The following is a 22,549-nucleotide window of genomic DNA, read 5'->3' as shown; positions in this document are numbered from 1 at the left end:
TCGGCGCCTGCTGTCTGCCTCTGCCTTAGAGTGTTCCAGAATGCGCTCAGTTCGGTGCCTGTTTGTTTACATCCAGTGTTCAGGAATTTTCTTATTCTGGACAGTTCCACCAGGCTATATAAGACCTATGAAAGCAGGTCAGAACAGAGAACGGAGAATTATTGAGAGTTTTGGATGCTTTGGCTGTGTATTACTTTAGTAGGCCTTTTGTGCTGAAGTTTGGTGTCTTTATAGCCTCTGGCTTTGTTATATCTCCACCGAGCACTGGTTCAACCCGAGCTTGTATATTTGATTCGTGCTCTTGTGTACACAGTGCTTATTAGTACACGGACCCTGTCTGTGGAATTTTGTGTATATGTCGTCATACACTCAGTTATATTGTGGATTTTCCCTCTTGTGAATTTGTCCTCTGAGCATTTATGCCTGTGTGGTATATATTGTGGAATGTATGCGTCCGTTTGGACTTGACACCATAAGTACTTTAGTATTTGTATAGATACTGCTATCCTTTCTTGTTAAACTTAAATACTTTAGTATTTGTGTAAGTCTTATTATCTGTTCTTGTTAAAGCTAATAAATTGTTGTAAAATAAAATCTGCCGGTTTTGGTTACTTTTTTTGTGCGGCTAAACTGTCGTGTATTTCGAACAAGCCATCTCTTTATAATACAGACGGTTTGGGTCGTAACACTTACCCATCAGTCAAGTCAACAAGAATGTCTTTTATTTGCCTTGCAGCATGTTCCTCAGTTTTGCCCGATGTAACCATATTCTGTCTGTATCTTACAAAGATTATTAACGTGCAGATGCTGAAGACTATGATTTTGTACCTGCACACATGGATATTTACCACTGTTCATAGGTGTTATAAATATAAGCCAGAGAGGAGTATCAACCACAGGAGTTAAGACTATAAAACCAGATAGCTGCGTAAGACAGGATATACTGTCATTAGAGGTTAATGAATTCACAGTCTGCAACAAATTCTGATTGCAAAGTATATATTTACTGGATTCATTTCACACATGTCGTATATACAATGTGAACTAGCATCACATTTCAATAACTTGCTTCTGTTATCAAATTCCTGTTTTTCCCATTTGTGTCATATTATTTATGTGTTATGAAGGGTGGGTGGATGTGAAATTGATAGAACTGTCAATTAAGGCTTAGATTATAACAACCAAACATGTTGTTTTTCTATCGTTTACAGTTTGGGATGATGAGCAATGTCGCCTTGTTAGTACCTGAGCTACGTATATCTGAAGTGGTTGTAAACTTATACATACCAGGCCACACTGATCAGACATGGTCACACACACACGAGCATGTACATATACTGGATGCGATGACACCCAAAAGAGAAGCATACTGCTAGTCAAAGGACGAGTGACTATTCTCTGACATTCATCAAATGTCCACAATGATCGCCTTCATTTTCAGGTGGAATGCCTACAACGACACAGGCCGAGGCTGCTCATTTTGCAACAAAAATTACAATTTAACACTGGCAAACCTCTCCAAATATATGTTTTCTCAACGGATGCTTGTGCTCGTAGCCAAGTCATTGGCCCTAGAATGACTGGAAATATTGATCTCTTTATAGAGTATCTGAAACATTGCGCAGAATCATTTATTAAAGAATTCCATTTCATTAACTGCATACGAAAACAAATTTTACTTTAATTAAATCTGTAATTAAAGGAATGCATCACTATACATTGAAAATAACATGCAGAAAACTGGAATAAATCACATCAGAAAAAGCAAGTGTCTTTCTGTATGTGTAATCAAGTAGTAGGTTGCCATTTTATTTTTTCCATAATTTCCAGTAAGAGCCTCTTGGTGTGGTCGACCACATTAGACACACATCGAAACGTCGACATTAAAATATGAAGTTGTGTTTTAGTTATAAACAATGTGTGTTCTACTTACTTCAGTAAACCAACTACTTAATTTCCCTGAAACTAACTACAAGCCTGTACATAATGACATGATGGTCGATGAGTGATGAGATACGTCGTAGTGGTAAATGACATCTTTGTAGAACGGGCCATTGGTGCTTACAAGTACGGGCGTGTTAAATATGCCTATAAACTTCTCTAGCCAAAAAATACCAATAATATTCTTACTTTCCTTTTTCGTCGTATGTATTCTACCCATCTGTTACATGAATTTTGGCGAATGCCTTACTGGTCTCGAAGTACTTCCCATTAGCAATGCACACGTATGTCCCTGAGTCTGAGGGTCTGACATCCGTTAGTGTGAAATTTGAAAGCGGGGACACTATATCCCCTGTATCTCTTCTCCAAAACGCTTCAGTTCCTGGATTTGCCTGGACTGTACAGGTGAACTCCACTTTCCCACCAACTGTAACATTTTCCGGACGTACCTTCACTTCTAGGATTGGCGAGACTGTTAAAAATAAGAGTAAAGGTTATATACATGTAGTCTTACACAACGGTGACATGGAGGGTGTTCCGTGATGATGTGGGTAGTATATATTCATTTATTTTATAGCTATAAATGTGGTCCAATCAATTCACTACGGAGTCTCGTCTGGTAGAGATTTTCAACACAGAACGGAATAGTACAATACCACTCCATCAAGTAGGAAACATTCACAATATGCTGATAATATTGAGTGATGATGGACGTATGTTAGCTGATCACAAGCAGTGACGACAGTGCGATACATAATATTACAAAAACACTTGCTTAGATCAGGTTAGCAAGAGAATAGGTATATACACATGTAAGTAAAAGGATTATCACACTCAGCTTGGTACCCAATTAGTTCATTGATGTATAAATGACAAGTATATCGTACCGATAGAATTCCATTTTGAATCTTATCACAGATGAATCACAACTACAACTGGATTATCGTATATACAAAGCGGAACATACAATGAACATCGGGTACGACTCCTTTGCGAATGATTTTCCCATCCCTCTGGTTGTAAACTACACACGAGATACGCTTCCCCGAGTGCCATCGTTTGGCGGTGAATGTGTACTTCTCGATCACATTGAACCCTCCAGTATAATCCCTTGTGATATTGGATGTTGTATTGATGTTGGTGAGCAAATCTGATCCTTGGTACCAGTATATTTTTGGCAGGGGATTGATCTGGGTCACATTACAGGTGACGGTAGCCGGATATTTCTCACGGACAGGGGACGACAAGGTCACTTCCGGCTTTGTTGGGGTGTCTATAAAAATAAAACAAGCGCACCAGTATACAGCCAGAATTAGACATGTCCATAAGCAGAATGGTCGGTCGATAAAATGTACGCTTCAAATATTTATAACGTCTGCAGGGATTGAGCAAGGTTTTTTTTGTAGAAATCTAGATCTGACCCATGCATTGCCAGCACTTAATTAGCACATTTATTTTTCTAGAAGTTTCTGATGAATATTAATGTCAAAATAAAGGTTTAGCGCCTGGCGATCCCCCACGTAACAAACTGAATAATCTTCAAAGTTTCAATGTTTAGGACACACTCTCCATATCTCCTTTATACTTTTATCGAATATTCAAGAGAACCTATTTAAAGGATAGAGAATCGATCCTGAATGCCTAACGTAGGAGATGCGTAAGTTAAGGGTGTACCTTGCTTAAACTGACTTTTAGGTATTGTACATTTATTCAAACGTAACCAAGGCAAGATTTAAACAAAAAAACCCTGTCTTCACCTCTAGCCAATCAGCGTTAATACTTCAATACCACAAAATATTTGCCATGTTGATCCTCAGACCTTCCGCTGATACATTTTCATATATTTTTTTATTTCATGGTTTTTAAGTTCATACATTTATGAGTGTAGCAAACTGGAGTTGCCGGTGTAAACCTCCGACCATGTTACTGACGAAGTTTCTCCCATATAACGTTCAAATTAGTTCACCATATTAATGAATAGAGAAGACGCTCCCAAGGAAGAATGTATACATTGCGCAGGCGGCTACCTATCGCTCATTGCGATCAAAACCTTACACACAGTGAGACCCTTACTCTACCACACCAACACCAAGTCTACGCTTCTTGTTCTAAATATGCAGCACTCACAGGCAACAGTGAAGTTGAGGTAGCTATCTAGCATCCAGCCGGAATTGTGGTGGGCACTACACCTGCACAGCTGTCCATTTAGGTACTTGTCAGCCACAATGGTGCGGTTTCTAAACGCCGTATCCCCGATGACAACTTGCTGATGAGATTCGCATTGTTCACACGATTGGACCTTGCACCGCCAATACAGGTCGGGTGGTACTTCCATATTACCCTTCCCTGAGGCACATGTTAATTCAATGCGTTCACCCTCCTTGAGATCGGTCGACGTCGTAGCAACCACAGGTGGTGCGGCGTGTGGTGCTGTCACAAAAACAAACACAAGCATACATTGCAGAGTTCAAGCCGAAGTCAAAGCTCAATGAACATATTGTGCATCTGCAAAACTCATATGGCTTATCTTAAAGAACGCCTTTATATGAATTCCACATTATAGTTTTGTCTGATACCTGGTTTCTTTCAACTAAGATATTTACGGGAAAATCAGCCTTAAGCCTATTAATAACACTTCAAACCAATAAAGCAGCATTCATTTTCAGTATAAATCATAGTGTCGAAACCATTTAAAGAGAAAAACGAATATCTTACATGTGAGACATCGTACCCAGGCTCGGTTTGTATTCCAGACATATTTTCTGTCCCACATGCTCATTAAACAGTCTTCAAATCGAGTTGCCTGCCCCTTACAGTCGATATCAGCGGACCAGAGGTATCCATCAAAATCCCACGAGTCCAGTTCAAGGCTTGTGTTCTTTGGGTGGTACACCCCTCCCCTAAAACAGTTCCGATCTACCATTAGAGACGAGCAACAGCCTACCAATGTTAAACATTCGCCCATGGCAAGCTAAACGTTGCAATATTCAACCCCCCCCCCCCTCCTCAAAAACATATTAGCTGTAAAAATATATCTATTACAAACTCATCAATATCAAACACAAATGACGCTTAATAAAGACACAATTTATGTAAATGAGCATAAATAATTTAAATCGTAGTTTTTGTTCATTTACTTTATATATAACGACTTTCAAATTATGTTTCATTTCGAAACATAAAAAGTCGGGGCCTCCGTGGCTCAGTCGGTTAGCGCGCTAGCGCAGCGTAATGACCCAGGAGCCTCTCACCAATGCGGTCGCTGTGAGTTCAAGTCCAGCTCATGCTGGCTTCCTCTCCGGCCGTAAGTGGGAAGGTCTTCCAGCAACCTACGGATGGTCGTGGGTTTCCCCCGGGCTGTGCCCGGTTTCCACCCACCATAATGCTGGCCGCCGTCGTATAAGTGAAATATTCTTGAGTACGGCGTAAAACACCAATCAAATAAATAAATAAACATAAAAAGTAATTTGAATGAGATAAGGGAGATTGAATACATCAGCATGTAAGTATGCAATGATGAAATCCGCTTTCAGTGTCACTACCTTGAGAACAAAGGCCAATGAGGCAATGCCTGTCATCTGCAGCGTATAAATTATTTAGTTGAAACAAAGCTGAGGACAAAATGAAGTTAAGGGCCTCCTGATTTGTAAATTGCCTTCATTCATAACAAACGTAGAACGATGATTCAGAAAGAAAATTAAAGACATACATCATAGAGAGTAAAACCAAAGCAGCGATGACAGTGTAGTGTATGGCAAATAGTCACAGATAACTGGTGAAACACAGGCTCTTTGTCATTTTACCTTAGTTCTGGTTTTATTCTAACTAGTCATGTAAGAATGCAGTTAATATGTTAATTGCAATTTAGTAGACGCCACTTGTCTAGAACTACTCAATATGTTGTGTTGTCATAACATTTCACATACAATCACATAAAAGGCTCAAAATAATCATTACCACACAGCGAATGTACCACCAATGTAAAATAACCAGTAATCAAGATTGACCTAATGATGTACTACGACAACGGCATGTATAAAAAAGTGCACACGTGTTTCTAGTTTTCATATATACATTTCCCATTGAATGTAGTTTAATATGAATCTGCCCTATTTTGATATATATTTGTCTTAGATTTAAAAAACAAGGTAAATACACATAGGAAAGATAGAAAAAAATATTTGTGTTCCATACATAAACCAATGAAGGGAGACAATAACATAGATGAGTCGACTAATATTGGCATGTCACACTTTTCAGAAAGAGAGGCTGAAGCGCCAGCCCCATACTGCCTGGTAGTGCAGTGTGGTGCACATAATGGAGGGAGGAGCGGTTGGAGAAGGACGGTAACTGAACAAAGGACGTAATGTTGCAAACTTGACAACTGAGCGAACTGGGGAGTGAGAAAGACCCGTGTAAAGGTCACTTGCTCTGCTTTCGAATTTTGTTGGTGGATAGATCACAACTTTTTATAACTGCTCAATCAGGACCAGGAAACTTTTATCCGACAGCAGAAAAACTGTAACACTAAGTCGATTTCAGCAGGCTGGAATCGATGATAAATATTTTATACCAGCTATATGTAATGGACTGAATACCTGTACGTGGATCATGTGGTACATCTGTTTATTTGACTGTGCACGTAGAAAATCTCCACCTTTATATGCAAAAGACCAACTTCCGACATTTCAAGAGATAAACTTTGAATGGATCAGCAATAGGACATACATGGGTAGGGTACACATACAGCGTCTTGTGTGATCTCACGTTTAGATACATTAAGGTCACGTGTAAGAGACATCAGTGTGCAGATCTGTACAAAACACCATCCGATCTACACATTTTAAGCATTGAATATTGCAACGTTCTACACCTGTTCTACCTTATTGGTTTATCTTCATAAATTGTTAAAAAACTTAAGCAATTGAGAAAACTACTCAGGAACCAGATAGCAATTATTCTTACCAAGGATAACCCAATTTTCTACATATTAGTTGGGAGCTGTAAGTGCCGAGTGCTTCGATAGATCCCCAGATACCATATATGTACAGTTCGACACGACCTGTACGCTCATCAGGCCCGTTCACCAAACGGAACTGTAGCTCCGACGACTTGAACACAGTCAAGTTATACGAGGCCTCCTCTGAAAAACACACACACTTATTTTCTTGTTATACTCATCTATTTATTTTTATATTACATGTTTACATGTTTAGAGAATTACATGTTAATAAATTGGTTTATGTAAATTTCCTCAGGGCTCTTCCCAGTTTTCTCCCAATATAATGTTGGCCGCCGTCGTATAAGTGAAATATTCCTGAAAACGGTGTAAAACACCAGCCAAAAAATAAATTAAAGTTATTTATGTTCATATATTTATTTGTTTGTTCGTTTGTTTCTTTATTTCTCTATCTTCTGACTTTCGGGCATCTATTCAGGACTCCTTATCATCCCGATATGACCGAAATACCGCCAGTGTGCCATTCCTCCTAGTCATTCATTCATTCAAGATTGCTCATTACCACGATATGACCGAAATGCCGCCAGTGTGCCATTCCTCCTAGTCATCCATTCAACATTGCTCATTACCACGATATGACCGAAATGCTGTCAGTGTGCCATTCCTCCTAGTCATCCATTCAAGATTGCTCATTACCACGATATGACCGAAATGCCGCCAGTGTGCCATTCCTCCTAGTCATTCATTCATTCAAGATTGCTCATTAACACGATATGACCGAAATGCTGCCAGTGTGCCATTCCCCCTAGTCATCCATTCAAGATTTCTCATTACCACGATATGACGGAAATGCCGCCAGTGTACCATTCCTCCTAGTCATCCATTCATGATTGCTCATTACCACGATATGACCGAAATGCTGCCAGTGTGGCATTCCTCCTAGTCATCCATTCAAGATTGCTTATTACCACGATATGACTGAAATGCCGCCAGTGTACCATTCCTCCTAGTCATCCATTCAAGATTGCTCATTACCACGATATGACCGAAATACCGCCAGTGTGGCATTCCTCCTAGTCATCCATTCAAGGTTGCTCATTACCACGATATGACCGAAATGCCGCCAGTGTGCCATTCCTCCTAATCATCCATTCAAGATTGCTCATTACCACGATATGACCGAAATGCCGCCAGTGTACCATTCCTCCTAGTCATCCATTCAAGATTGCTCATTACCACGATATGACCGAAATACCGCCAGTGTGGCATTCCTCCTAGTCATCCATTCAAGATTGCTCATTACCACGATATGACCGAAATGCCGCCAGTGTGCCATTCCTCCTAGTCATCCATTCAAGATTGCTCATTACCACGATATGACTGAAATGCCGCCAGTGTGCCATTCCTCCTAGTCATCCATTCAAGATTGCTCATTACCACGATATGACGGAAATGCCGCCGGTGTGCCATTCCTCCTAGTCATCCATTCAAGATTCCTCATTACCACGATATGACCGAAATACCGCCAGTGTGGCATTCCTCCTAGTCATCCATTCAAGATTGCTCATTACCACGATATGACTGAAATGCCGCCAGTGTGGCATTTCTCCTAATCATCCATTCAAGATTGCTCATTACCACGATATGACTGAAATGCCGCCAGTGTACCATTCCTCCTAGTCATCCATTCAAGATTGCTCATTACCACGATATGACCGAAATGCCGCCGGTGTGCCATTCCTCCTAATCATCCATTCATGATTGCTCATTACCACGATACGACCGAAATGCTGCCAGTGTGCCATTCCTCCTAGTCATCCATTCAAGATTACTTATTACCACGATATGACTGAAATGCCGCCAGTGTACCATTCCTCCTAGTCATCCATTCAAGATTGCTCATTACCACGATATGACCGAAATACCGCCAGTGTGGCATTCCTCCTAGTCATCCATTCAAGATTGCTCATTACCACGATATGACCGAAATGCCGCCAGTGTGCCATTCCTCCTAATCATCCATTCAAGATTGCTCATTACCACGATATGACCGAAATGCCGCCAGTGTGGCATTCCTCCTAGTCATCCATTCAAGATTGCTCATTACCACGATATGACGGAAATGCCGCCAGTGTGCCATTCCTCCTAGTCATCCATTCAAGATTGCTCATTACCACGATATGACCGAAATACCGCCAGTGTGGCATTCCTCCTAGTCATCCATTCAAGATTGCTCATTACCACGATATGACGGAAATGCCGCCAGTGTGGCATTTCTCCTAGTCATCCATTCAAGATTGCTCATTACCACGATATGACTGAAATGCCGCCAGTGTACCATTCCTCCTAGTCATCCATTCAAGATTGCTCATTACCACGATATGACCGAAATGCCGCCAGTGTGCCATTCCTCCTAATCATCCATTCAAGATTGCTCATTACCACGATATGACGGAAATGCCGCCGGTGTGCCATTCCTCCTAGTCATCCATTCAAGATTACTTATTACCACGATATGACCGAAATGCCGCCGGTGTGGCATTCCTCCTAGTCATCCATTCATGATTGCTCATTACCACGATATGACCGAAATGCCGCCAGTGTGGCATTAAATCCCCGGGCATTCATTCAGGATTGTTTATCACCGCTATTTGGCCGAAATACTGCCCGTGTGGAATTAAATTTCCGGTCATCCATTCAGACTTGCTTATCACCACGATATGGATAAAATCCTGCCAGTGTGGCATTTCCCGGGCATCCACTCAGGATTACTTATCACCACGATATGGATGAAATACTGCCAATGTGGCATTTCCCGGGCATCCACTCAGAATTACTTATCACCACGATATGGATGAAATACTGCCAATGTGGCATTTCCCGGGCATCCACTCAGAATTACTTATCACCACGATATGGATAAAATCCTGCCAGTGTGGCATTTCCCGGGCATCCACTCAGGATTACTTATCACCAGGATATGGATGAAATACTGCCAATGTGGCATTTCCCGGGCATCCACTCAGGATTACTTATCACCACGATATGGATAAAATCCTGCCAGTGTGGCATTTCCCGGGCATCCACTCAGGATTACTTATCACCAGGATATGGATGAAATACTGCCAATGTGGCATTTCCCGGGCATCCACTCAGAATTACTTATCACCACGATATGGATGAAATACTGCCAATGTCGCATTCCCCAAGTCACCCCTTGAATTTTATCCTTCGTCCATTCGGGATTGTTTATATTTGATGTTACATGATGAATCAATCACCAGTGCGATTTACTGCGTTATTCCCTGGAATTGCCTATCGTGGAGGAGCAGTAAAAACAACAGTCAACGTGAGGTAACTCATAAAAACTAAATCACAACAGAATTTGTAAATATCCGATCTCTACAGTAAAAATAGTTGTACGACTGACCTACATAGTCCTATGTTTTACTGTAGGAGTTCATCACAAACCTGGATCACATATTACCCCGACCATCCTCTTGTCCTTGCATATGGCGTTTCCCCATGGCCTTTTTATACATTGTGAAAAAGATGTGAATTCGTCCTGGCAGGCGACGAACTCGTGCCAGACTTTTCTCTCCCCTAGTGGAAACATATTCGTCAGAGGCAATGACATCGGGGTGCCCTCTCTATGGTAGACAATAAAAACATGTGCGTTAGAGGAAAGAAAGCAAAACAAGGAATCTATTCAACACAAACCAGCTGCTATAATTTGATAAGAAAACTTTATTCACACGTTAAGAGGGCATTTAAATACCATGAAATGCTATGATCTAGATGGCTGGATATTTTGTGGTGTTTACAGTATTTTAATTTAAATACTCTATTGTGTTGGGTAATGATAAATAGAATGATATGATCTGGGTGCTATCTTGACAAGCCCATGTTCTTGTGAATTGCAGGCAACAGAGGACCCTAAAGCACCTAATAAGAAACAGGAGAGAGAAGTACATGTACCATAAGTGACCCTGACATAGAACGACATATCTAATTGCTGGAACATCAGAATATGAATTCTGTTGAATCACCTAAGTCAAAGGTGAGGTCACTTACACTACTAACCTATCCAAGTGAGCTAGTTATTCTGATGACTCTGGGTAAGTTGGCAAGGATGGCTGGTCGGAAAGAACATTTAGAGGCTAAAATCGTTGAAGAATTATCTGGACAGGCATCGAAACATCAGGGAAAAGTATCTTAAGTCTGTGTTGACCTGTTCTAGGAGGACATGCATCAGACGGAATATCTAAGGCGTTGGCAAAGTGCCTAAAAGAAAAGCAGCTTGAACCACCACCTCCCGAGCGGAGTAGTAAGGTTCCACAGACAAGGCCACAGTCACCACTATACAGCCTCCACCTTCCAACATCAACGTTGGGTACCTGGCATGCCACACGTTTTTTACCAATAACCTGATATGCGCTATGGATATGCTTTCATGGCCGAGGGATTGGCACGCCAGCTCGGCTCAATGACACATGATCCTCTCACCAATGCAGTCGCTGTGAGTTCAAGTCCAGCTGATATTGGCTTGCTCTGCCCGGTTACCTCCGACCATTATGCTGGCCGCAGTCGTATAAGTGAAATTTTCTTGAGTACTGCATAAAACACCAATGAAATAAATCAGATGTGCTACACCAGGCCGAACATGCGACCCCTTAGGTCTAGGGAGTGTGGGATTAAGGGCATTAAGGGGATAGTACAACGACTGGTGGACCAGTATCAGTATAATGGCTTGTGGGTGACAGCCTGCTTGCATTCGGTAGGTCATCTCAGTCAAGCAGCACTAGGTAAAAGAGCGGTGGAAATCCGTCCTGCATCAAGGAGGCGTATTACATGCATTCATCGTCATCAAAACCTGAAACATTGTTAAGTACGACATTAAACCCCTTCGAAAGTTTAGGTAATTATTTGGTAACATTTGGTTATTAGAATCTCTGGCGATCTGCATTGTGATCAACCACATAGACGACCCTGTTATCCTTATGTACATATCTATCGCGTAAATGCTATTTAACAACATAGATGGCGCTGGTTGCCGAGCGTAACCGTCTATGTCGTACACAGCTTTTATACAGGCCAGCATGTCATGTGTAACATCATAGATGGCGCCTCTTGTAGTATGAGATCCTTAACGGGAAAGGCGTTACTTTTGAATCAAAATCTGTTCAGTTAAGATCTGTAACGCTCGTCGTTTTCGAAATGTATCTAATACCGCTTTACCTGGGGCTAGGGGCCGTACAGTTAGTCGTGCTCATTACATCTGCATGATGCCTTTATGAACAGTTTCAATCAAAGCGCGACTGAGAGACCTTGTTTAATTGTTATTTGACCTGGGACATTCATGGACTACGAATTTGAACTTTGATATGGAATTCATGCCTGGAATATCCGCTGTCTGCCCGGCATCATTGAAAACTGATGATCGCTTCTCTCTTGTGTGTTACCGGCTTTATTTCCTATTTGTATAATTTCTAACAGAAGTTAGTGTTAAACGCATTTGGAAGCTAGTGTTAAACGTTGTTTTGGAACTGGATCTTGCAATTATCGACTTTTACGGACTACGAATGGTATATGAATGTCGGGCACGACGCTTATATTAGGTAAGATTACATGTTCCGCCTACCCATGGAACCGCCTAGGGTATTAGATAAACGACAGAGGAAACATACTGGATGGTTTTCTAAGGACAGTGCAAATTATTACAGCTGGTCCAGCAATGCTGAATGATGCTAGAAAAGTAGCAAATGATTTGGTAGCTTCTGTCGCAGATATTGACAAGAAAATCAACATCTGTTAAATTTTGCATAGCTATAAGTCGCATTTTCGCGTCGTACTTAACAATGTTTCAGTCATATGACGACGAAGGAATCCTTATAGCGTATGTAATGTGCGTCCTTGTTGCAGGACGTTGCTTTTTTATCTATTGCTGCTTCACTGAGACGGCTTACCGAAGGCAAGTAAGCCACCCACCCGAGCCATTATACCGATACGAGTCAACCGGTCGTTGCACGTTCTCTTCTTGCTGAACGCCAAGCGAGTCACAACTACCCTCTTAAGGTTTTAGGTGTGATTCGACCCAGGATTGATCGTGGATCTACCGCTCCCGAAGCGGACGCTCTACCAACTGTGCTATCGGTACCGATATGATCACTGAAACAGTGTGCTGCTTATGGGCAAGTAACATACAGGTTTATTCTGTACAGTTACATTGTGGTTTCTCTTTGTCAGTTTTTTGTCCATTATTAAAAGTTTATTACTGTACAACGGTTATTACTTGTCTTCAGTGCAAAGCTGTGTGCTAAGATTGAGTAAAATGATAAAATTTTGATAGGTTGTGTTGTTGGGATATACGAAGACTAGATAAAACAGAATTATAAAACAGTGTTGGGAAGAGGCTTTACAAATTCTGTGCAATAGAAGGTAGGTAGACGGTAGTTATCAGCTTCAACCTAGCACGATTCCTGAGACTCCATATCCTAATATCTCAGAGCTTAACAATGTGAGCAATATAATCCGCTGGAGGTTACTTGGGTCAAATCGCCAGCGGCATCTAGCGGTAAAATGAGATCGAGGCAGTATTCAGAGTTAGAAGCACAGAGAAAGGATGTGCATGGAACGACGTGATAGGGATGTGGTGTTAGCTCTGAGAACGACGAGATATGTACTTGGAATGGTCATTTAACTGAAAAATGATGTAATGTGAAAGTCTCTGCCCTTTCCACCCACCCATTCAATCGATTGTATCTGTTCATTTTCCCGGAGAGCGTCCCCGTATCCTCATATCCCAGGACTTACCAATGTGAGCCAATGTAATCAGCTGGATTGTTTGGGACGGGGTTCATGACCTGTCTTCTCTGTGATGTGATTAACATTACTTTTAACCCAATACTGAAAACAACGTCAGAAAATGAGAAAAATATATAGCATTACCCCGAGAATCCGAGTTTCTTGCAGGCCCATTGCGCGGCACTATGGCCCCAGTAGTTTGGGTGAAATGATGAGTCACACACTGCACCCCAAGTCCCCTGGTACAGGATTTCAATAGCCCCGGCATTCGGGGTGATGGCGTTTACCAGACGAACTTGTATAGCAGTTTCGTTGTATTCTGCAACAGCAGAGGAACAATGGTCATAACAGATAATATTTAAAACTGTTTAGTTTTCCTCACTGATGTCAAGTCAAAATGGTAAGAGACGGATTGTCACAAAATAATGTTCATGTAACAAGGTTTTCCCTACCTCACCTACTGGAACCGATCTTCTTATATATATATATATATATATATATATATATATATATATATATATATATATATATATATATATATATGTGCAAGTAATAATAATAAAATGTCTAAACAACGAATAAGGCATGTTACTATGTCCCTAGATCGCCAAGAATTCAATAACAACAAACAAAAATAAGAGGATGTGCACGTCTATAATTTAGTTCATATAATGCAGCTGTTTCTTTTATCTCTTTTTTCGTTGTAGATTTTATTGAAATTAACCTGGATAAAACCCACTGGTCACCTTTAATATATAGAAAAAGGTACAAAATTAAATTCATCTTTATAACAGTGCCAAAAAATTCCACGAGCATTTAGTAGACATAGATGCAGCTCAATACATAAAGTACTTACAAATTTACCTCAGCATGGGTTCTAATAGGCTACACAAAACATGCGTGAAGGTCTTGAGTTTGGTTATTTACAGCAATTAACAAAAATGCAGATAATTAACAATGGACCACCCTTCATGTTATTGTGCTTTTTATGAATGCAAAAGCTCAACACATGCAGAATTTTTTGAGTTGCCACCCCTAAGATTTACATTAACATTTATTCCATTGCTCACAAGACACCAAGTCGTGAGTTTTGTAGTTTACGACAATTAATTCAACAATGAGCATCACGATGGAACACCTCATCGTGTAACTGTACTTTACATGTATGGAAACTTTGAGCTCAATATTATACATAATACTTTATGAAACATGACCCATCGTATATACCTCAACATTTATTCTAATCCAGAATAAGATAAGTCGTGAATTTTGTAATGTACAGTAATAAATATGGAGCATCCCCTCCTGTTATAGTTCTTTACATGTATGCAAAACCCGATTCAATACATGCAACACTTTTTATGTTACCACCAATAACATTTACCGGTGTTATTTCCCGCCGATGCCCACTCTAAAGATGTGATGTTAGTGTTACGCCGCCTCTACGTTGCACAGGTGAGCTAAAATATGTTTTTTCAAGTCGAGATAATAGTCTTTAAAACTAATTACATTTGAGTTTTGCTTTGAAGACTTACAGGCCTCTTTTCGGTCTGATTTCATATAAGGCAATCACGTATATGCATTAGAACATCTCCACAATGAAGCGTGTAAGGGGCCCTCGGATACAATATTCGTGTAGACTGTTACTTGCATTATCAGATGCATTAGTACGTTCACATGAAAAAACACTTCTAATAAAACGTTCGATATTTTATTTTTCAAGACATTTTTACTTCAAATAAAACTATTACTTCAAGTAGCTTAAAAGTATATTTACCTTACATATCGCATTGATTTCTGCTTACGTCATATGTTGTATCTCACAACAATCAGAATCAAGCTTACACAGTATGAAAAGAGATATAGCAGACATACCTAAGTCTGGCTCACAATCCAATCCTGCCACGTTGTCTCCATCACATTCCTGGTGCCTGTAGGATTTTCTACAGTACTTTAGTTTTGTCTTCACTCGAGGGCAGTAGAAATAAACTTTATGTGGCTTCATATTCTTGCTTCGTCCAAAGAAGCCATTTGTGGCTGGAAGTGCATTTGTCCTAAATTATAAATGATTTAATAACTTCGTGACAGAAAGAACATGTACATGGAAATTAAATGCCTGGAAATTTAGTTACTGTTTCGTTGATACATGAAACTTGTTGCTTGATTCATAACTGCTCACATCCTTGCTAGACAACATAGGCCTACAGCTCAAATCCATTAACCATTAACTGAGAGACCAGCTCAGTATTGATGCTTTTGGAGACTCATGACGAACGCAGTCACACCGACATGAGATCGTAGGCATTTTGTTTTGTCCCTTAAGGGCTTGTCAGTTATAAGAAGAGCAGGAAATATAAGAACAAACCTCCCTGCGTTGATTGACTGAATGATTTGTACCTAAGTGTTTAACACCGTAATCAGCAAGATCTCACTGATATAATGGCGGTAATGCTGATAGATTAATACTTCTAACTTCCAAACACTATGACAGGAACATTCTATAGATAGGTCAGGATTATTTCTGACAACGTTTTGAACAGTAACCTATGGGTGGTATGAGCTGTAACTGTGTGTGCACTGTAAATCAACAGTCAGTAAATGCCCAATGGTATGTCCAAGGTTAAAAAAGGTAATAAAAGATTGTTACCAATACTATGTTTATATACCCCAGAACATCAGATATGCTGTAAAAGTATACTATTTAGATTGTATTTTTCGCCTCGATGCACTGTTGTGTGGCCCTGGCAAATCATGGACTACCCTAGTTAGCACATACCGTGCTTTTCGAGCAAACAAAATATCATACTCAATTTATTGCACTACTGGATATCTAACTTTCAAAGACCATGGATACTATTAGGGAAATCCTGTCGACTGATTGGTTCAGTGCGGCGAGAAAAAAGTTGTATGCTAAAATGCAACAAACACTGCAGTTTAGATGCACAATAAACATTTAACCTGTAACTTGTCAAATTATATTGATTTAAATTCTACTGAAAAAAGGTTAACCAGGCGATTAGTCTTTTCCAACATGCTGTCCTGTGCTTGACGGAGTAGTCGCCCATTGTACAAAACATGCGACACCAATCATTGTTGAAGAACAAGGAAGATCTCAGTTTCTTCGATAATGCTTGTTTTACGAAAGTTGCTTCTTCCGCTTAGCCTAAATCGGGAGATGCTTGTTTGGTTTACAAGATGCGTGTTTGCCAGACCTTTATTCGGTTTGGTAGCTGCGTATTTAGTGGATATTTCTTTGGTTTGAGAGAGTCTTGTTTGGTTTTGCAGATGCCTTTATGTTTTGCATATGCTTGTTTGTTTTGGGAGATGCTTATTTGGTATGGCCGTAGATGCTTATTTGGTGTGGGACATGCTTGTTTGGTTTGGGAGATGCTTTTTTGGTTTGGGAGTTATTCGTCTGGTTTGGGAGATGCTTATTTGGCATTGCCGTAGATGCTTATTTGGATTGGGAGATCCTTATTCGGTTTGAGAGATGTTTATTTGGTTTGAGATATGCTTATTTGCATTGGGAGGTGTTTGTTTGATTTCGGAGATGCTCATATAATTTGGGAGGTGTATTTTTGGCGATCTTTTCCTTCCATAGTACGTAAATTTATTTCAGTCAAATAAAGATGAAGTGTCAGTGGGTGTGTGTGCATATACTGTGTCTTCTTGTGGCAGTACGAATTCATGCTGACAAAGTACTGTCGTCGCTGAAGTATCATGTCCAAGACACCAGACATGACACCACAACCAGTCACGGTATACTGACATCGAGCCAACCAGTCCTATTTCCTCGCTGTAACCCTCTCAATCCTGAGTGCCAGCGGTCGAGGCAGCAAGAAGCATCATTTTTACCGTCGAAACCAAGCTTATACAGTGTAACATTATGAATTAGAAATAGTGCTTTAACTTCATTTTCTGTGCAAGAATATGGATCTCAACATATACATGTGTATAGCTTTTGGTTTTACGTGTCACTGACTAAAGGTAATTTTGGTAGCTAATGTGAAGGATTTTACAGACAGCTATATGTAGGCGACTGGCTTAAACAAATAGACTATAATTTCGATTCAAATGTGTACTGGTGTACAAGTGTGAGAAGAAAACATAATAATGGTGCCAAAATCAGATGAAAGAAAAAATTTTTTTTTGCAAATATGATCTTTAATATTTTTTGGATTTTTTTTTTCAAAAGAAAAGGGTATTTGAAAATATTTTTGTATGGTGGGTATTAGGGACCAACTTTTGGTATTTATCGTTGTTGCATAATAATGTTCTAAATAAGGATATGATGATTGTCTAATAAATTTATTCGGATGTAAATTTGTTGTTTATATCGATAAATTATGATAATATTTATGAACATATCAAAAATATAAATATGATCCAAATTGAGGTTTAATACATTTGTTAGCTAAAAAGAACAAATTCTAGTGCATAGAATTTATTAAACCTGTGTTACATCCTCATTGACATTATTAAACAAAGAATATAAATACCAAAAGATGGCCCCAAATACTCACCATACAAAAATTATTTTTAAGTGTCTTTTTCTCCTTAATGAAAAATTGGAAGAAATATTAAAAACCATATTTAGGAGTAACTTTTCGCACTCTTTCATCATGTCATTTTTATGTTTTCTCCACCTTCAAGCATAAACGCTCGACGCTAAACAAACCCAAATAAAAAAATTTGGAGACGTATCAATAGCGGAAAATGAAACCAAAGACCACAATGCCCTGCTCTGGTCGTCCGATGCTGGTACGATGCTACCATCGTTTCATGCCGTCGTGTCATCGCTTCAAACCATCGTGACATCGCTTCGTGCCATCGTGTAATCTCTTCGTATCATGGTACCATCGCTTTGTGCTATTGCTGGCCGATGGGACGATGTAGCGATAATACGGTGATGGCCGCATCTAGCTCCCATAATTCAAGACTTCATCTATAAGTGGCACTACCGAACTGAACTCTACCTTTCAGTCATGCGCAAGATAAACTGACATTACTCCAGACAGAAGCTTTAATAACAGCGTGTGTACAAGTCTATAACTGATAATGTGCTTGGAACCCGTTATATGTGAGCATGCAGCTAACAGATGGAGTATCCCTGAGCGTCCTCTCTTCTGAAATAAAATATGGTACTAAAGTAGCAAAGCATTCTTCCTTAGCCATGTATGACGTAACGTATGACGTTACGTAACTGCCATTTTCCACAAAACTAGGAGGGCGAATATAACGTTATGCATGAACTTTTCGCAGTTTGCTCCATGCTGTTGGTCACAGACGCATGGTGCCGGAAGAGCTTCACTATATTTAGTGAGCTAGTGAGGATAAGAAAAGGTCTTCTCTTACTGGTTCAAAGTCGTAGAAAAATTAGTCCAAAGATTGGTAGAAATGCAAGTTTTCTTATTGGAACCAAGTTAAACAGATAACTTTATTTATTCAATAAATTAAAGAAAAAGCTTTACCAATTGAAGCCGAGTTGCTGACACACTGTGGCGGTCTTATCTTGGTCCCAGCCTTCGTCACACAACGTGCCCCACCTGCCCTTCCAGTAAATAGAGACTGTCCCCTGAGAAGGCCGGCTTCCTCCAAGGAGAACGATATCCCCTTCCTTGTAGCAGAGCGCCACTGGCAATCAATCCATGAAGGAGAGGTGATATTATTTTCATTATTCAGTGTTATCTTTTCTCCTATTTGTATATAACCCGCCCCGATAGATAAAACACCACAGCGGGCTGACCAGTCACAAGGTACATGTATGAGGATTACAGTATCCTGTCACCGACTCTACCATATAAGAGGCAATCGTCCCACCCGCTAACATTACCCAGGGCTGAAATTTATACCAGACATCAGGGCACGAAAACAGAAGAAGGAAGCGAGCATCAGTAGAAGGACCATAAAAAACTGCATGTTATCTCATTTCTCATTTCATTTACTTTTGTTTTCACTGAATCAGACGTCAAACGTTTGGAAGTGGAGCTTCAGCTATCAGCTTTAGAAAGACCTGTTCATAAAACTGCCAAGGCGACGTAAAGTGTGCTCCCTGAAGAATACTTTCAATCCATATGTTTGACTGTATTTCAAACTTTAAAAAACTTGTCTGTGTACTTTCTGATATCGTTGGTATTTGTCTTTCCTACCGATGATTACTTCATTTTTATGTCTCCTTTCCCTTTAATTCAAACCACACGTATCTTATTGACAACCATGCCTCTATCAGATACCCAAATGAAACATAAGTAATATCATTTTAAAATATATCTGTTATAGGAATTAATGTACACAAGTCACCGTCACTTTTACACATTTCCCCAATGTTACCCGAATGTCAGGTATATATGTTCCGACAACATCGAAATATCTCACACGTGGTAGTTAAATGGTATGGCGGTTTGCTTGTCTGATATTGTCCTTTTGCAGAAAAATATGTCTTGTCAACTTATTCTTACCTGGGGATAATACAGCAAAAATGACAACCTGGAGACACCGATATGTAGGCCTACTGAGCGACATCTGAAACATATCAAGTATATAGGCCTAATTATTTTTGGTTAAAAGAATACAATTATAGGTAAGCTCAATAACAAACTAAAGAAATGTCTATTTTTTAAGATAGCCTGTTATGTAAACACACATAAACTGTAGTTATGAAAATACCAATTCCCTATCGAAAGCCAATCTGTATAGACATACACGTATACCCCTGTGTATGGAGCGTTAACCTACCTATGAAACAATGACAAGACAGCATGCAACCTTAGTCAAACGTGTATCCCTTATAGACATACATGTATATATCTGTATATGCAGCGTTAACCTACCTATGAAACGATAACAAGACAGCATGCAACCTTAGCCAAGACGTGTATCCCTTATAGACATATATAGTTGTATATGCAATGACAAGACAACATACAATCTTAGCCAAACGCGTATCCCTTATAGACATACATGTATATAGCTGTATATGCAGCGTTAACCTAGCTGTTGAACGATGACAAAACAACATGCAACCTTAGCCAAACCCGTATCCCTTATAGACATACATGTACATAGCTCTGTATGCAGCGTTAACCTACCTATGTAACGATGACAAGACAGCATGCAATCTTAGCCAAATGTGTATCCCTTATAGACATACATGTACATAGCTGTACATGGGGCGTTAACCTACCTATGAAACGAGGACAAGACAGCATGCAATATTAGCCAAACGTGTACCCTTTTAGACACACATGTATATAGCTGTATATGCAGCGTTAACCTACCTTTGACACGATGAAAAGACAGCATACAACCTTAACCAAACGTGCATCCCTTAAAGACATACATGTACATAGCTGTATATGCAGCGTTAACTAACCGATGAAACGATGACAAGACTGCACGCAATTTTAGTCGAACGTGTACCCTTTTAGGCATACATGTATATAGTTGTACATGGAGCGTTAACCTACCTATGAAACGATGACAAAACAGCATGCAATTTTAGCTAAACGTGTATCCCTTATAGACATACATGTCTGTATACATGCACGTCTTGTTTTAATGACACCATACGAAACTTCTGTAAAGAGTTTATTTTGATTCCAGATGAAACATAATACATTAACGAATGCGAAAGACTGTGATAATGATATCAGCAATGAAGGAAACTGTCACACACTAATCGCCCATCACTTTGCACGTGTACTAAGAAAACTGCTGTCCGACATGGCTAATAGTCTCAATCACGTCCACGCTTATTCTAACTTACCTCACTTGTGTGTGTTAAGAGACAGATCTGTGTATACACTGGCCTCAGAATGACTGGTATTCACGAAAATCTCACTGCTCCAGTTAATGGTAAACCGATGCGACCAAGTATACGCGCTGATACTTTAGGGGATCTGGTATCAGTTTCAACTCGCCGTGTGGGATGACACATTTGGGATACATTTCATAGACACCCTTCAGGGACAGAGAGATTGACATCAACTTGTTCGTGGATTTTCTATTAGCTGTAGCGCGGCCATCCGACCCAAGGAAGGCGTATGTATTTATATATGTATTTACTAATGTAGGTATCAGTATTTATGTACTGTATGAGCAAAAGTCGTTACATAAACGTTACATAATACCTAAATCCACTTAATGCACTCCCACAGGCGGAGGCATTTCCGTACGTCTTGCAGCAAGGCGCCGACCTTTGGATGGTAATTCCCTAGAAGATCTCAGTCAAACTCAAAATAGAACCTGTTTTTGCGCGTGAAGCCGTGTCTTTCCGATTGACCACTTGGTACGTCAAAATGTGAAATTGACATTTTATATAAATATTTTATGGCCTTACCTATATATGCCAAGCTATAGACAATGCACAATTGTACTGTGATTTTGTTTTGAATTCTTATTCTGGAATGAGGTACCAGATGCTGTTAAAATGACAACAAATTGACGCTTTGACGGCCAGCTGATGTGCCGCCACACAAAAAGACAAACACGGGTGCGAAGCGCGCGAAAACAAGAGCATCGCGTGTAAATTGTCATTGTCGTGACAGTTATGAGTAGAACAAAAAAGTGACATGTCTTCGGAGTAGCACTGGTTCATGCTAGGTAAGGACATGGCGAATGTAATTCACCTGATGTTTGCCATCACACGTTAGTTTTGGTAGATATTTTGCGTTCCGCTGACGTACTTGTCGGAAGGCTCTGTTACAATACAGGAATTTTACTGTGAACCTCGCCTCGACTGTAGTCTAGACCTTACAAAGTATTAAAAGTTGGCAGCCTACTTCTTGGCTATTACGTGCATTGCCTTCTCTTGTAAGCACCAATGATGTAAATCTCTGCCACTCT

The 22,549-nt window shown here is 40.0% G+C and overlaps 1 protein-coding gene across 1 annotated transcript; it reads right to left on the bottom strand.

Moving 5' to 3' along the window:
- Positions 1 to 1,577: 1,577 nt before the first annotated feature.
- LOC135461318 (deleted in malignant brain tumors 1 protein-like) lies at positions 1,578 to 21,526 on the bottom strand. The gene is made up of 11 exons (XM_064738347.1): positions 21,471 to 21,526; positions 20,164 to 20,227; positions 19,177 to 19,339; positions 15,581 to 15,759; positions 13,850 to 14,024; positions 10,373 to 10,551; positions 6,907 to 7,084; positions 4,657 to 4,841; positions 4,069 to 4,371; positions 2,909 to 3,214; positions 1,578 to 2,413 (listed from the first exon to the last, which is right to left on the bottom strand). Exons 2-11 carry the CDS (start codon positions 20,225 to 20,227, stop codon positions 2,154 to 2,156), a joined length of 1,992 nt encoding a protein of 663 aa, XP_064594417.1. The 5' UTR covers positions 21,471 to 21,526; the 3' UTR covers positions 1,578 to 2,153.
- Positions 21,527 to 22,549: the final 1,023 nt, after the last annotated feature.

This window comes from Liolophura sinensis, chromosome 1, assembly GCF_032854445.1.
Source record: "Liolophura sinensis isolate JHLJ2023 chromosome 1, CUHK_Ljap_v2, whole genome shotgun sequence".
Taxonomy (NCBI): Eukaryota; Metazoa; Mollusca; class Polyplacophora; order Chitonida; family Chitonidae; genus Liolophura; species Liolophura sinensis.
Note: the sequence above shows the minus strand (reverse complement) of the source record. Positions and strands in the feature narration are given on the sequence as shown.